The 15,576-nt window shown below is 45.6% G+C and overlaps 1 protein-coding gene across 2 annotated transcripts in view; it reads left to right on the top strand.

Annotated features, from left to right (window-relative positions):
• The first annotated feature begins 1,261 nt into the window (after positions 1-1,261).
• The window catches only part of rgs12b (regulator of G protein signaling 12b), a 126,476-nt gene continuing 112,161 nt past the window's right edge, over positions 1,262-15,576 (top strand). For both annotated transcript variants that reach the window (XM_079500075.1, XM_079500074.1), the window contains exons 1-5: positions 1,262-1,397; positions 4,290-5,494; positions 5,766-5,960; positions 6,639-6,887; positions 9,128-10,213. In XM_079500075.1, coding sequence (XP_079356201.1) covers positions 4,586-5,494; positions 5,766-5,960; positions 6,639-6,887; positions 9,128-10,213 — 2,439 coding nt within the window. In that variant the 5' untranslated portion in view covers positions 1,262-1,397; positions 4,290-4,585. The remainder of the gene's footprint in view (positions 1,398-4,289; positions 5,495-5,765; positions 5,961-6,638; positions 6,888-9,127; positions 10,214-15,576) is intronic.

Below are 15,576 nucleotides of genomic sequence, written 5' to 3'. Positions count from 1 at the left end.
ACACACACACACTGTATTTTGGTGAATAATCTACTGTATACCGTGGAGTAAAGTAACAAAGTACATTTACTTAAGTACTGTAGGCCTACTTATGTATTTGCTACAATTTGGAGGTATTTACTTTACTTGAGTATTTCCATCTTGGATCTCCACTACATTTTACTTTACTTTTACTCCACTACATTTATTCGAAAACTTTAGTTACTTTGAGGATTTGTATTATTATTACAAAACTACTTCAGCCCAATATACATTTTGGCCATTTGAAAATAGCCGATCTATACATGCTTGTAGATCTGCTATTTTCTTCATTATTAATTTTTCTAGTATACATTTGAAAACTTTAAATGGGACAGTCTGCATGAGTAGGCCTACTTTTAGGCTACTTTACCATTTTGATGCCAATACGTTTGTACCGTACAGTAGGTACTACTCAAGAAAGTACATTTAAAATTCCAGACGTTTACTTAGTATTTCTATATTGCAGTAGCCTATTGATACTTTTACTTAAAGGACCACTTCACCACTTTTCAACATACCTTCATATAATTTGGACATCCTCACTAATGTTCATGATAAAATGCCAGAATTCTTTCCTACTCAGTCTGTCTCATTGGAGGGCTGTGGGCAGTTCAGAAACCCGTCCACCAGTGACATCATCGATGGGGAATCCCAAGCTAATAGAAACTGCAGACTTTCTATTCCTGAAAAGTCGCAATGCCATCGTTCTCATCGTTTTTTAAATGTTTGATTCAAATTCAATAAAAAGTAAATAAATAAAAAATCTGCCTAATGATGATGTCACTGGACCCTTATGGGTCTGAGAGTGATACAAATGGATGGTTCCATTCGTACACTCTCAGAGTTAAATGAACATTGATTTTACAATATAAATTAGGGTCTCAGAGATTTTTAAAAAAAAAGCCATTCAATGGGGGTCCGTAGACTAATGCATTTCAAACTGGGGGTCCTTGAAATTAAAAGGGTTGAGAATCACTGCTAGAGCCATACAATCTATAATGGGGGGTCCCTGGCATATATGTTTCAAATGGGAGTCCATTGGGAGCTAATAACTAATAAGTGTCAATTTGGGGCCGGGGGTCCTTGACATGAAAAAGTTTGGGAACCACTGCCCTAGATTCCCTTGCCTCTGGTTGAGTGTCCCCCTCCCCTCCACTCCCCTCCCACATCCCTAAAACACACCTCCTATCCCTCCAGAGTGAGTCCAGTAGGCCTACAGTCCTCCTCCTCTACTTCGCCAGATGGTGCAGTCTTTTCTTTTGTTTACCCATTTCGTCCCAGAGTTTATACGTTCCCCAACCCTTAGCTACAAAACTATGGGATTTGCCTGAGCAGCATATCATTCTTCATCATTGGACACGTACTGCGCGGGGGAAGTAAGTTATTTTAAAACTCGCACTAAAACAAACTCATTAATAGCAAACCAAACATCTTTGTTGGAACATTACAAAAAGGACCTGCATGCCTGCCACCTTTTTTTTCCTCCTTGGACTTTTTACAACTCAGAATCATATACCGTTAGTTAGCCAGCTGTTATTTCCTAGCTGGGCTAGTTGCTTGGAGATCAAAAACAGACACATCCACGCGTGCTCGTGTGCTATAATAACACTTTAATGTCCCCACTGTCTGCGAGACGTCTGCGTGCGACGACGTGCACTTTTGACACCTGTGAGTGAAGTAGTTATGCAGCTGTTCTCTTTACTTTATCATTATCTGTGATTTCTCAATCTAACTTTGATCAATTTCTCTCGGCGAGCCGTTCTGTTCGTTCCACGCCCGTGACTGACAGCGCGGAAAGCCAATGACAGGCCGCGTGGCCGTCTGTGTACACTAGTGGTCGTCATGGTTACACGAGGAAACGCCCAGAGCCATAGAGTAAAACGGAGTTGCGACAACTCCGTTCACTTCATGGGGAGTGATTGATGAATTTATTAACAGATTGGAGAATTACAGTAGCCTACATTTCAAGCACAACTCAATACAAAACTGTCAACTGTGGACGACACCATAAAGTATTACACTACACGTGTTTACGATAGCCTGGACTGAAGTAGGCAGAATCAACGCAATGACTGGACTCATCAGGCAACATAACAGCCCAGCTTTAATGATCTTAAAATCCCTTTATTTTAGATTGTTTTTTTTTAGTAATAGTACAACATAAACATTACAGGGACTTTAGTTGACACTGTACAATTCTTTAAAACAGTTGTCATGTTGCAACCATACTCTAAGGTTGCAACACATGCCTAAAATTGATGATATTTGCGTCAACCCTCGTTGAAAGCAATGTATTTGCAACCCACCCCAGTTTATTGTCCCAGGCTGCATGAACAGCCTGAATGCCTGGCTAATTAATTAGCCTGGCTAATTAAGCCAGACTCAAATCACTTCTCTTTTTTTTTTGCCAACGGCTGATTCGGTCTGGCTTATTAGCCAGGCTACATGAACAACGCTCGAGCGCTCAGTTTTCTGCCCCCTTCAATGTCCTCCTAACTCTGTGTTACTATGGCTCTGGACATTCCAATATTCTGGGGTAGAACGGGGGGCGGGACTGTGCGTTAAGCACGGGTGGATGCGCTGAGCTGAGGAACAAGTCACGGATGTGAAGTGAAGGAAGGGGGGGAAAAAAAGTTTGTAGCTGTTGAAAAGTTCCAGAATAAAGCCGTGCATTAAATAAGTCTGTTTTTGCGGTCGATATTATTATGTAGGCCTACCGTTTTATTAATGTTGTTAATGTTAGTTAAACAGACACTATATTAGCCATGTTAGCAAACTTAACCATTGGCTATAAAAGGCAGGCAACGCCAACGCATCATCCAGTTTGACGTTAGTTAAGTTTGGACCATGTTCAGTGCATGATGAACATGCATGTATTATGATGAATTGAAAATGGTGGACCCTCTTGTAAACAAGTAATGCTTTATGCCGGTGCCGTCCACTCTCAGTTAACAGTTTTTGTATCGAGTTGTGCTTGAAATGTACTGCAATTCTGCAAATTGTTAATACATACTTCAATCAATCAATCAATCATGATGGCCTTTGTTTAGAACGCCTAACAGAGCGGACATAAATGGCAGTAGAGGTTAATATAAAAGTTAAAGTCTTGTGTTTCAATGTGCCATCAGTGTGTGTGTGTGTCCCTCATGCATGCTTCTATACCTCTGAGCTGTACTGTGCCTATTGTGTGCCACTCTTGAGAGCATAAAATGAAACCAAATCCATTTAGTTTCATTCTACGCCCTTAAGAGTTGACCGTGACATTTTACGCACTCATGGTCACACGACAACAAAATATTAAACGTAATAAATAACGGTCCTTGATATGAAAAGGGCCGGTTGAAAACCACTGCCATACCCCATCCATTGGAGAAGACCTGTCAGTTGAGACTAGTCACCACCCTGTTCAGGTGTGGTTTCATTTAAGGCGCACAACATGATTGCTATTCTGCTATTGTCATTGCCAACAGAATTACGTCCATCCATCCCCCATGCATGTGAATAAAATTACACTTAATATGATGCAAGATTATACAGTGATGCAAATATAGCCTGCATCCTGGATCCTTTATTAGACTCACTAAATTGAGAAAGGATGCAATCATGTCACCCTCCGGGGGTCCTGGGACGGGATGCAATAATGTACTCGGTACTCTACTCTATAACATCGCTGAAGTAGGACTCATAAAATGTCCCTGGCTGGGAGTCTGGGACCCATCTAAAAGACCACTCCTGGGTCCCGGGACACATTACATTGAAAACCTATTTACATCACTGGTTACAGAAGGGGAAGACAAGCCAGGCAGAGGAATTCTAGCACGCTCTCCTCAAAACACAGCCGCCCCGGCCGGGCGTACAGCCGGCGTACAGCCAGCAGAACTGCTCTGCCTGGTATTCCTAAACGTAACCCCAGTAAACTATGCCTGAACGGTTAAACCTTAACCTTATTCCATCCTATAACCTTAACCTCCGTAATTAAACGGTGCCAAAAGCTAACCCTATTCCTAAACTTAACCCAGTAAAACTATGCCTAACCCTAAACTTTTTCCTAACCTTATTCTTAGTAAAACAAATACAAGAATTCAAAAAACGCCCCACCGAGCGGTTGGCGTGAGGTTGGCGGAATATGAGGATATCATTTGTACCTAATCGGAAGTGTTCATTTATCCAGTTTGGTTACACTTGCTCAAGTCTTGTTCCCTCTCGGAGTTAAATTATCACTCACAGTTTCACAGTGTATTTTATCTCTTTGTTTGCTTGTTCTACAGGTATCATGGCATTAAAACCGGGGAAGAACGCTGCATATGGACGGGAACGATAGCGGAGCAGCGCCAGAAGAACTGAGGCCATGCTCTCACTCCTCTGTCACATTTAGGCCCTCCGCAAGGCTTTTCATAGCACCTCGACACACACAGAGCAGCATGAGAAGAGGAGACACATCGAACATGTCCCTGTGTAAGACGTGCTTTGGCTGCAGTGCCTGCTGACGCACACACCGACGCAACGGACGGAATCTTTCTGCGTCAATAGATAAGAGACGACGGGAAAGCTTGCTATAAGTGCAATGTTCAGACAGCGGGATGCGTCCTCCTCCAAGGCACGGCAGGCCGGCGGTGGAAGCAGTCTGGCCTTACATCAGCTTCCCCCGGCCTCCTCCTCCTCCACCTCCACCCAGCAAGGGCGTATCAGGGCCGTGGAGGTGGCGAGGGGGAGAACGGGGTATGGCTTCACGCTGTCGGGCCAGAGCCCCTGCGTCCTGAGCTGCATACTGAAAGGGAGCCCCGCGGACTACGTCGGCCTGCGTTCGGGCGACCACATCCTCTCGGTCAACGACATCAACGTCTCCAAGGCCTCGCACGAGGACGTGGTGAAACTGATCGGCCGCTGCTCCGGCGTCCTGAGGTTAGTCATCGCCGAGGGCGAACGCCACCGAAGGCACCACCACCGTGCCGCCGGCAGCCGCCATCATCACAGCAGCGCCGCCATGGCGCCGCCTTATCTCGACTCGTGCTCCAGCGACGAAGAGCTGGGCGGGTTTCACGATGGCGGCGGCGGCGGCGGCGGCAACAACAGCAGCAGCAAATTGTCCCGCGGCGCTTGGTATAACAAACCCAAACTGGACTCTAAGCAGATGGGCATCAACCGCGCGGAGAAGGTGGTGGCGGAGATGCAGTCCGGAGGCATCTTCAGCATGATCTTCGAGAACTCCAGCCAGTCCTCCAGCAGCTCCGACAAGGAGAGGGCGGCGGTGACCGCGTCCTCCTCCTCGTCCAAACATCACCGTCCGCTGTCCGAGCCGGAGTTCCTCCCTCCGTATCGGAAACACTCGCGCTCCAAGAGCAATCCCAACCTGCTGTCCGAAGAGGAGATGGCCCGGGTTCTGAACGACGACTCGGTCTTCCTGGACGCGGACTTCCACCAGCTCCATCTCCACCAACACCACCACCACCACCACCACGAGCATGAGGTGGAGGTAAGGGACAGTACGATCCATGATATTTAGATATTATAACAATTCTTTTTCATGTTGTTTTTTATGGTTATTCTTCAAGTTACTCAAGGGTCGTGTTTCACGGTCATTAACGGCACTTCTGCGCTGCTTACGGAACTGGCCTATCGGCTCGTTCCTGCAGCAACGCAGGCGTAACATTAATGACGGTAAAAGGTAAAAAGATATCGTGTAGATATTTCTGTAAAGGCATATATCGTGAAGAATTTATCACCGTATCGCCCACCCCTCCTAGGTAAGGGAAGGCCACGAGCCAGGCCTGGACCCCGGCGAAGGCATCCTCAACGTGGGCATGATCGTGGGCTACCTGGGCTCCATCGAGCTGGCCTCCACCGGGGCCAGCCTGGAGAGCGACAGCGTGCAGGCCATCAGAGGCAGCATGCGACGTCTCCGGGCCGAGCAGAAGATCCACTCCTTGGTCCTCATGAAGGTATGTATGGTGAACGAACACATCTCCCGCTTTTCCTTTTTAAAACAACGCATCGTGTCACGTTGGAGGCTAGGGGTACAGTCCGTTTTCTCTCGAGTGAATAATCGGTTGAGAGAAAATGTATCAAATGCAATTTTAGTAATCAAATATTCGGTTTAGTGAATTTATAGTATGTGCCCCGTCCAATTTCACTTTGAAATGTGAATGCTTGTCTTGGCCGTTTGATATTATTATTTCATTTTACTGTAATGTTAAATATGGTTTCCCAAACCATTTGTGGGTCACAGACCAATGTGTCTATGGGTCTCGACCTGAGTTAAAATCAAGTGTTCTTTTCCTACATTTAAAAACAAAATGTATATTTCAAAAGATTTATTTTTTGAAATAAAAAAAATAATGTAATTTTAATATTGTATACATTTTAAAACAAGCAAATAAAATTGCACAAATAAACAAAAATAATAATTAAGAAGTAGTGAGAATAGCCGATCTACAAGCTTGAAAGCGCTTGTGTACTTCTACATCCATTATTTTTCACTAGTTTGGGGCAAACGTCTAATCTCTCTTGGATCTCGACCTGAAAGGTTTGGTAACCAGCACAGCTCTAGTGAATGCAGCATCATGTTCTTTGCTAGTGCCAAGTTCTAACACCTAATTACTCCCCGCCATGCCATTCAGGTGATGCATGACAGCGTGCGTCTCTGCAGCGACAGAGGCCAGGTGCTAGCCACCTATCCCGCGGAGAAGCTAGCCTTCAGCGCCTGTTGCCCCGACGACCGACGCTTCTTCGGATTGGTCACCATGCAGGCCACGGACGACCACGACGAGCGGCGCTGCCACAACAACGGCGGCGGCCGGGAGGAAGAGAGCAGTCTGAGGACTTCCTGTCACGTGTTCATCGTGGACCCCGACCTCTGTCACCACCAGGTGTGTTGATTGAAGTGTGATGTCGTGTTACGTGCATGAGACATTTATTTAATTTGGGATGATATTATGTTACGGTGTTCCCAAAGTTGGGGTCGGGACCCCACATGGGGTCGCGGGACACTGACTGTGGGGGTTGCGAAATTATTTTGGGTCGTCAAAAATATTTGACACACCTGAATAGAATTCAACAGAATGAGTGAAATTCAATGTACAAATGATTACAATTACATTTAACCATACTTGTTACAAAACCCTTACATAGCCCTAGGCTTAATAGATTACATGTGCGGACAAATGCGCACCGAACGTGCACGTTTATGTGCATAAAATGACCTCCGGGGTTAGGTTGGGGTCGCGAGTCAATTCAATTCAAAGGGCTTTATTGGCATGAGAAAACATACGTTTACATTGCCAAAGCAGAAAGCACAATACAACAATACAGCAATACAATCAAAACAAAAGATATGTACATTTGAACGTCAGAATCTTCAATAGATCAATTTCTATATTGTACCAAGATCACTGGATGCAGGTATAGTGCAGGAATATACACAATGATTAGTCTTTAGGGTGGTTGTGTTCCGTTTGATATCCTTCTCCTATCACAGCAACTCACGAATCTTGCTGCTGTGTTTGCACATTGTTGTACTTCGCCCAGCAGATATGGGAGTTTTTTGTCATTGGTCATGTTTTCAAAATCTCCGTGTGTGGTTGTAATCTGTGGGAAGTATGTGTCTCTGATGTCTTGGTACAATGGACAGATGGTTAGGAAGTGTAGCTCGGTTTCCACTTCATTTTGTGTGCAGTGGGTGCATAGTCTGTCTTCTCTCGGGATACAGGTCTGCCTATGACGGCCTTTCTCGATCGCAAGACTGTGGCAGCATTATTTTGGGGTCGGGACTGAACAGTTTGGGAACCAGGAGCTAGACCACTCTGGTAGAGGTTCGGGTTGTGTAGTTACCTTGACATGATATACAGTAGCTCCATACTCCAAAGGTGGGCAAGAAATTATATAATAATATATAAATATAATTGCTCCATAGAACATTTATACTAGAAATTGATAATTCAAAAAACGCTCGTTGTTGACTTAAATTGTACGGCGAAGAGGCACAGGAGGAGTTATTTTATAGCCCAGAAACAAATGCAAACAAAGTTGATTCTGACAGTATATAGAAAATCACCAAACAAATGACAACTTCCTGTCAATGTATTTATTTGAAGATCCGGATCCAGATCTGCAGATCCAAAAAGGTTTTCTTCCTAATATTTTATTGTATATCTTTTATACATATTTGTCTTTTTATTGAAGTTCTGACATTTCACCCGTTTCAGCCACCCACAGTCAACCATTTTTGTTTTAACATAACATAGCAGGTACCACAATATACGAACATTACATTAAACAAACAGAAAAAAGAGAAAATAAAAAGAAAGTAAGACATACAAGTACCCCACCTGTCGGGAGGAAACCACCTAAGTCAAATTTCATTTTTCTCATAAATCAATGCTGTTGAATATTGAACCAATGAAAAGTATTAAAAAGCACTTTTGGACAGATTAAGATTCAGATACTTTTATTTGCCATTGTGTAAAACACATAGGAATTTGTTTTGACATTGCGTGTGTGCATTCCTTATTCCTTTTTTCACATATAACACAAAATAACACAAATACAACACCGTGCAAGAAGTATAAATATAAAGTGCAGAGTTTATGGAACAAAAACGAAAACCTCTTAACTCCATTGGACCCTCAGACTGTCTGCTAAAGCAGCTAACTCCCCATCTCTCTCCCTCTTTCCTGTATACAGTATCTACTGTTCACTATCTATGTTTTCTTAATTTCCTGAAACATTTTGGATTTAGAAACCACCTGGAGTTAGGTGGTTTCTCCCGGACAGCAGAGATATACAGTACTGTTCAATATGGTACATTGAAGCTCAGTCTAGAGGGGTCCACGAGAGGGATCCATCCAAGACTGGCTGTTTATACTTTTAACACAAGAAAAACATGGGCTGAATGAGCTCCTCCAGAGCTCCTACACTGTACAATGCCAGTCAATGAGGAGCATATGAATTTCTAATCAATGGAGCAATTATTTTCAAAGTGTTCTAGCCCTTTTAATGACATCATACATTAATCATCACTATGACACACACACACACACACACACACACACACACACACACACACGCACACTGTCACAGGAACAATTTTCACCACTTATCATTTCCTCAGATCCATTTGGGCGTGGCCTCGAGGTTCGGCTTCGAGTGCACCCCGGACCCGGACACGGGCGGCTGCCTGGAGTTCCCCCCGACGTCCCAGCCCCTGCTCCAGTTCGTGTCGGTCCTCTACCGGGACATGGGGGAGAACATCGAGGGGGTCCGCGCCCGGGCCTTCCACGACCCGGACAACGACGCCCAGCAGAACCACAGCACCAGCAGCAACAGCGACAGCGGCATCGGCAACTTCCTGCCCGAGGAGAAGAGCAACCGGGTGCTGCTGGTGGACCTCGGGGGACCCAACAACCACAACCCCGGCCCCTTGCCGCCGCCGCGCCACTGGGACAGCCCTCCTCCCCCCGCCTCCCACCACCTCCCGCCTCCCCCTCCTCCTCCACCTATGAGGAACGGACATTACAGCCGCCACGACCCGCCTCTGGCCGACCTCCCCTCCATGCCTCTCTCAGTCTCTGACGGGCCCGGCCGGCACTCCCGAGGAGGGGCCTCCCACCCACCACACCACTACCCAGCGCAGGGGAAAAGGGGCGGAACGCTGGGAGCAGGAGGAGGAGGAGACAAGAGAGGAGGAGGGGTGGAGCAGCAGCAGCAGCATCGCTGGCTGCCCGTCCATGTGTTGAGAGACTGGCGTCAGCAGCAGCACCACCACCACCACCATCACAGCAGCAACGTGCCGCCGCCGCACGGCGTCCTGAGCAGCGACCAGGAGTCCTACGCCGAGTCCACGGACGGGTGGTCCTCGGCCAACTGCAGCACCCTGCCCCCGCCCATGAACAAGATCCCGGCGGACCGCTACCGGGCCCCCGGGCTGGCCCCCGGAGACCACCTGGTGGTGGGGGGGCCTCCTCCTCCTCCTCCTCCACCTCCGCCACCTGGCGCTGCTGCTGCAGGGAGCCAGCCTCCACCTCCTCCACACCACCACCACCCCCACTCCCAGTCCCACTCCCGCAGGCTGGCCGCACAGAAGGATGAGTGGGCCAAGAAGCTGTTTGGCGAGAGGGAGAGGTCCGGGACGGAGAGAGGCAGCGGCAACAGGGAGAAGAAGCGAGGCGGGAGCGCCAAAGACACGGGGGAGAAAAAGGTAATCCGATGTGTGTGTATGAATGGAGGGTTTTTCTGTGCCATATGCTTCTCAACAAGGTTGTTTTTCTGGATGCATTAGAAGAGTAATTTGAATCCAGCTAGGTGACTTCCTGTGTTTCTTTTCTATGTCTAAACTTTTACTCCATATAGTTTGAATTTTCGTTTTTTTTACCCTCAGTTAAGAATACCTATAGGCATGCTCTCCACACAGTGGTGTACTGTGTGTTCCGCCGTCGTTATGCTTAGCTACTTTCTGGGACTGTCAACTTTTGTGGAAGGCGAGTGTTAAAAGTAACCCTGAGATGAGACTCTCCCCAGGCTGTCACACACTCCTGTCTGTTGGTGGAAAATTACTCTCCAGCGAGTGTGTGTCCAAGGCTCCCTCCCGCTTATTGCGGCCATAAATTCATCCGTGTCCGTCCATGTGCTCCCCTCTCAGACATGATCTAATTTAGCTCCTTCAGGGGCCTTCGCGCTCTCTCATTCAGTCGCTCAATCAGTCGGTTGCTTTTCCAGTCGTGTTGAAATTGTGTGTGAGGACGGAGACACCGAACGTAGCTGAAACCAATTTGATGTACCGTGTACTAATGACCCCAAAGCAAGCAACACTGATGGCTCCTGTTGTTAGAGCTGGTGCGAGTGTAGGGATGAGTCATTTATCCACTCTACTCCGGTATCAAAGCATGCATTATTCATTTATACAGGACATCTGTCTGTGGTGAAAACCATCTGTTTCTCTCAGGAGTGAGCAGTGAGCACACACACCTGATGCTTACAATACTACTACAATAGTCCCGTAGGCTAGTTTGTCCTGTGAAAGGAAGTCATTTATACACCATTACATATTTAACTGCTGTCACAATTACAAGTTTAACCCATTTAGACCTGAGGCCTGAATCCTAACCGTTTTCTGAAAAAATAAAACTATCTCAGTGGTGCTCAACTTTTTTCATGTCAAGGACCCCCAGAATGATCTGTATTTCGGACCCCCATCTGAAAATATGTTGTTACAGGGCCCCCCCCCACACACACACACACACATAACAAACAAAGATTTGAGTTAAAAACGTTCGCTCCGAAAGAAGATTTGCGTCACATTTTCACATTTTCTTTCAAAAATAGCACCGGAAATGTACAGGAAATCTAGTCTAGTTTAATTAGCTTGTTTTTTAATCTCTAACTGAGAGATTCCCATACCAGGAGATGATGTTAAAAGTGAGAATACTCAGTGAGTGACCTAGAGACCAGTTTGGTCAGTTTGTGTTTACTAGCATTGAAACGTCTCAATTTACTGAGAATTTGAAAAATGTATGGTGGCATGTCTTCATGCTTCATGTAGCCTACTGTAGCTTATCTGCTAGTAGGAGTGTGTGTGTGCAAAGTTTCACAGCAATCGGATGCTGCGTTCATGATTTGAGGCATTTTGTTCAAAACGGATGACTCCTGCAAACTTTGGAAGCCAATTTGAGCAAATCAGGATGGAATATTAAAAAATCTGAGATTTAGCCTCTCACACCCAAGACTATTTTGTTGTTGTTGGATAAGATTTTGCCCACAATTCCGTGCTGTTTTGATGTGGTTCCCAGAGCCATGGAATAAGACAGAGTTACGAAAACTCTGTTCACTTCATGGGGCTTCAGTCCAATGGCGGCTCTCCTACATAGACTTCTATTGAGAATGGGGGACAACAAATGGGGACAAGTCCTGGACCGGAAGTAGGCAGAAATGCATTGGACCCAGGCAACAGCCCAGCTTTAATGATCTTAAATCCATTTATTTTAGATTGTTTTGTAGTAATGGTACAACATAAACATTACAGATACTGTATTGTCTCCACCAGGCCGAAGGCATGGGGAGAGAGTATGTTTTGCACTCCGTCCGTCCGTCCGTGTGTGTGTGTGTGTCCGTCCGTCCTTCCGTCTGTGAACAGCTAATCTCCGGCACCGTTAACCCGGTCGATGCCAAATTTTGCACACACACTCCCTGGATGCCAACGATGAACCTCTGCCCCAAAATTTCCAGAACGGCCTGTTATAGCGCCACCAGGAGGCCGCTTTGTGCAAAACAAGTTTTTGGACAGTACACCTACAGATTTTGTCCAAACATCACGCAAATTGGTACACAGTCTCTCTAGAGCCATTCAACGAAACGGGTCTTTCAGATTTCTCAGACTCCATCCTGATTGGCTAAGATTGGCTTCCAAAGTTCGCAGAGTGCTCAGTTTCAAACAAAATGCTGCAAATCATGAACACATCGTGTAATTTCCTTGAAATTGTGCACGCACATTCCCACTAGGCCGAGGAAGAAATGCCACATGAACATTTTCAACTCGTGTTTTTACCTCTAACTGCACGGATCTGTGGATAACTTTGTATGCCAACTCCCTAGAGGCCAAAGAAAAACCTTTGCCTGGAATATATCACATCTGCTCTTTATAGCGCCACCTGGAGGCAGACATAATTATGTAAAACACATTTTCTAATATTACTCCAGATTTTATCCAAATTTCACGCAAATCGGTACACATGCTCTCCATAGTCATGTGATCAAGACGGGTTTGTTTGATTTCTCATAATCCACCCTCATTGGCTACGATTGGCTTCTAAACCTTTCAGGCGTAGCCCGCTGAAGTGTTATTGGTACCCGTTTTGTAGAAATCGCCACAACTACTCAACGCAGCGTCTGATTGTGGTGAAACTGTGCATCAGTGCATGCATATTCCCACTAGGCTTTGGAAGAAATGCCACTTGACAGTTTTCAAATCAGCCTCATGGTGGCGCTACAACAGGCCAAGCCGTGTCTCTCACACACACACACACACACACACACACACACACACACACACACACACACACACACACACACACACACACACACACACACACACACACACACACACGTTTATATTGCTCCTAAACATTTTGCCAAACATATCACACACACTCCTATCCTCCTGGTGGAGACCTGTGCCCAGAAGGGCACTTTTTCTAGGTTGTTACTGTACAATACTTTAAAACAGTTGTCATGTTGCACACATGAAAACAATGTATTTCAAACTCCAGCTTGTCCCTCTCCAGCAGGCTGCATGAACAGTGCTCGGGCGCTCTGTTTCTGCCCCCTCAATATCGTAACTTTTCTATTAGATGGCTCTTAGATGGCTTCCTACCCGGAAGAAGGCAGTTGCATCTGCCGAAACGTTGGTTTCTCACTCTGCGTCCTAATAAATAATCAGCACTTTGGCTATCAGTGTGTGTGGCCACTCATTTGTCTTTTTAAGATTTATATTAACTTTTTAAATGTTTCTGCCGTGAGTTGGCACCACTATTGAGACTGGTGTGCGTATAGCATCCTCCTGCACCATAGGAGAGATAACAGGCAAACGTTGATCAAAGATAACAATTATTTTACATTCTCTAATTGTGTAGATTTCTTGTAAATTAATTAAGTAATGCAGGTGTTTAACAATAATCGAACTCTTGAGAAACCAAATGGACCCGTGTACGGGTCCATTTGGTTTCATTTTACGCTCTCAAGAGTTAAAGACCTAATATGAGGTTCCATTTGGTTACCAATTCCCCATCATTTAGCTGGGAGAGCCCCCTCCTCAAGGACCACCGCACTAGTTGAAACCACTGTGAATAATTGTCAGACACATCCTTGGAAGTCCCCTCTCTCTCTTACCTTGTAGACAGGGACGTGCAGAGAGTGTTTGAGGGGCAGGGGCTTAAATCCCGTAAGAGCGCACTTTTGGGCAAAGATATCGAAAATGGCACGTTGCGAGCTTGTAGATCAGCTATTTTCGGGGCGCAACCCAGCACTCTTTAGCTAGTGGAGATGCAGGTGTAACGACATGGATTTCTAAACAAATTTGTTCAACGCAAAATACTGTGTTCAAGTTCAGGAGACTTTGGAAATAAACGCAATTCTCCTGAATGCTGCCTAACGGCATGGCATGGAAAGGAAATGGCATTTGTGTTTCTTTCACCGTGTAGTAAATGCTGCATTCGTGGTCTGGAAAGGGCAGTTGTTTTACAGACGGGTAAAAGGGCAGTTGTTTTACAGACGGGTAAAAGGGCAGTTGTTTTACAGACGGGTAAAAGGGCAGTTGTTTTACAGATGGGTAAAAGGGCAGTTGTTTTACAGACGGGTAAAAGGGCAGTTGTTTTACAGACGGGTAAAAGGGCAGTTGTTTTACAGACGGGTAAAAGGGCAGTTGTTTTACAGACGGGTAAAAGGGCAGTTGTTTTACAGACGGGTAAAAGGGCAGTTGTTTTACAGACGGGTAAAAGGGCAGTTGTTTTACAGACGGGTAAAAGGGCAGTTGTTTTACAGACGGGTAAAAGAGCAGTTTTTTTACAGACGGGTAAAAGAGCAGTTGTTTTACAGACGGGTAAAAGAGCAGTTGTTTTACAGACGGGTAAAAGAGCAGTTTTACAGACGGGTAAAAGGGCAGTTGTTTTACAGACGGGTAAAAGGGCAGTTGTTATACAGACTGGTAAAAGGGCAGTTGTTTTACAGACGGGTAAAAGGGCAGTTGTTTTACAGACGGGTAAAAGGGCAGTTGTTTTACAGACGGGTAAAAGGGCAGTTGTTTTACAGACGGGTAAAAGGGAAGTTGTTTTACAGACGGGTAAAAGAGCAGTTGTTTTACAGACGGGTAAAAGGGCAGTTGTTTTACAGACGGGTAAAAGAGCAGTTGTTTCACAGACGGGTAAAAGAGCAGTTGTTTTACAGACGGGTAAAAGGGCAGTTGTTTTACAGACGGGTAAAAGGGCAGTTGTTTTACAGACGGGTAAAAGGGCAGTTGTTTTACAGACGGGTAAAAGGGCAGTTGTTTTACAGACGGGTAAAAGGGCAGTTGTTTTACAGACGGGTAAAAGGGCAGTTGTTTTACAGACGGGTAAAAGGGCAGTTGTTTTACAGACGGGTAAAAGAGCAGTTGTTTCACAGACGGGTAAAAGAGCAGTTGTTTCACAGACGGGTAAAAGGGCAGTTGTTTCACAGACGGGTAAAAGAGCAGTTGTTTTACAGACGGGTAAAAGAGCAGTTGTTTCACAGACGGGTAAAAGGGCAGTTGTTTCACAGACGGGTAAAAGGGCAGTTGTTTCACAGACGGGTAAAAGAGCAGTTGTTTTACAGACGGGTAAAAGAGCAATTGTTTTACAGACGGGTAAAAGGGCAGTTGTTTTACAGACGGGTAAAAGGGCAGTTGTTTTACAGACGGGTAAAAGGGCAGTTGTTTTACAGACGGGTAAAAGAGCAGTTGTTTCACAGACGGGTAAAAGGGCAGTTGTTTCACAGACGGGTAAAAGGGCAGTTGTTTTACAGACGGGTAAAAGGGCAGTTGTTTTACAGACGGGT

This window comes from Electrona antarctica (genome assembly GCF_951216825.1).
Source record: "Electrona antarctica genome assembly, chromosome: 4".
Taxonomy (NCBI): Eukaryota; Metazoa; Chordata; class Actinopteri; order Myctophiformes; family Myctophidae; genus Electrona; species Electrona antarctica.
Note: the sequence above shows the minus strand (reverse complement) of the source record. Positions and strands in the feature narration are given on the sequence as shown.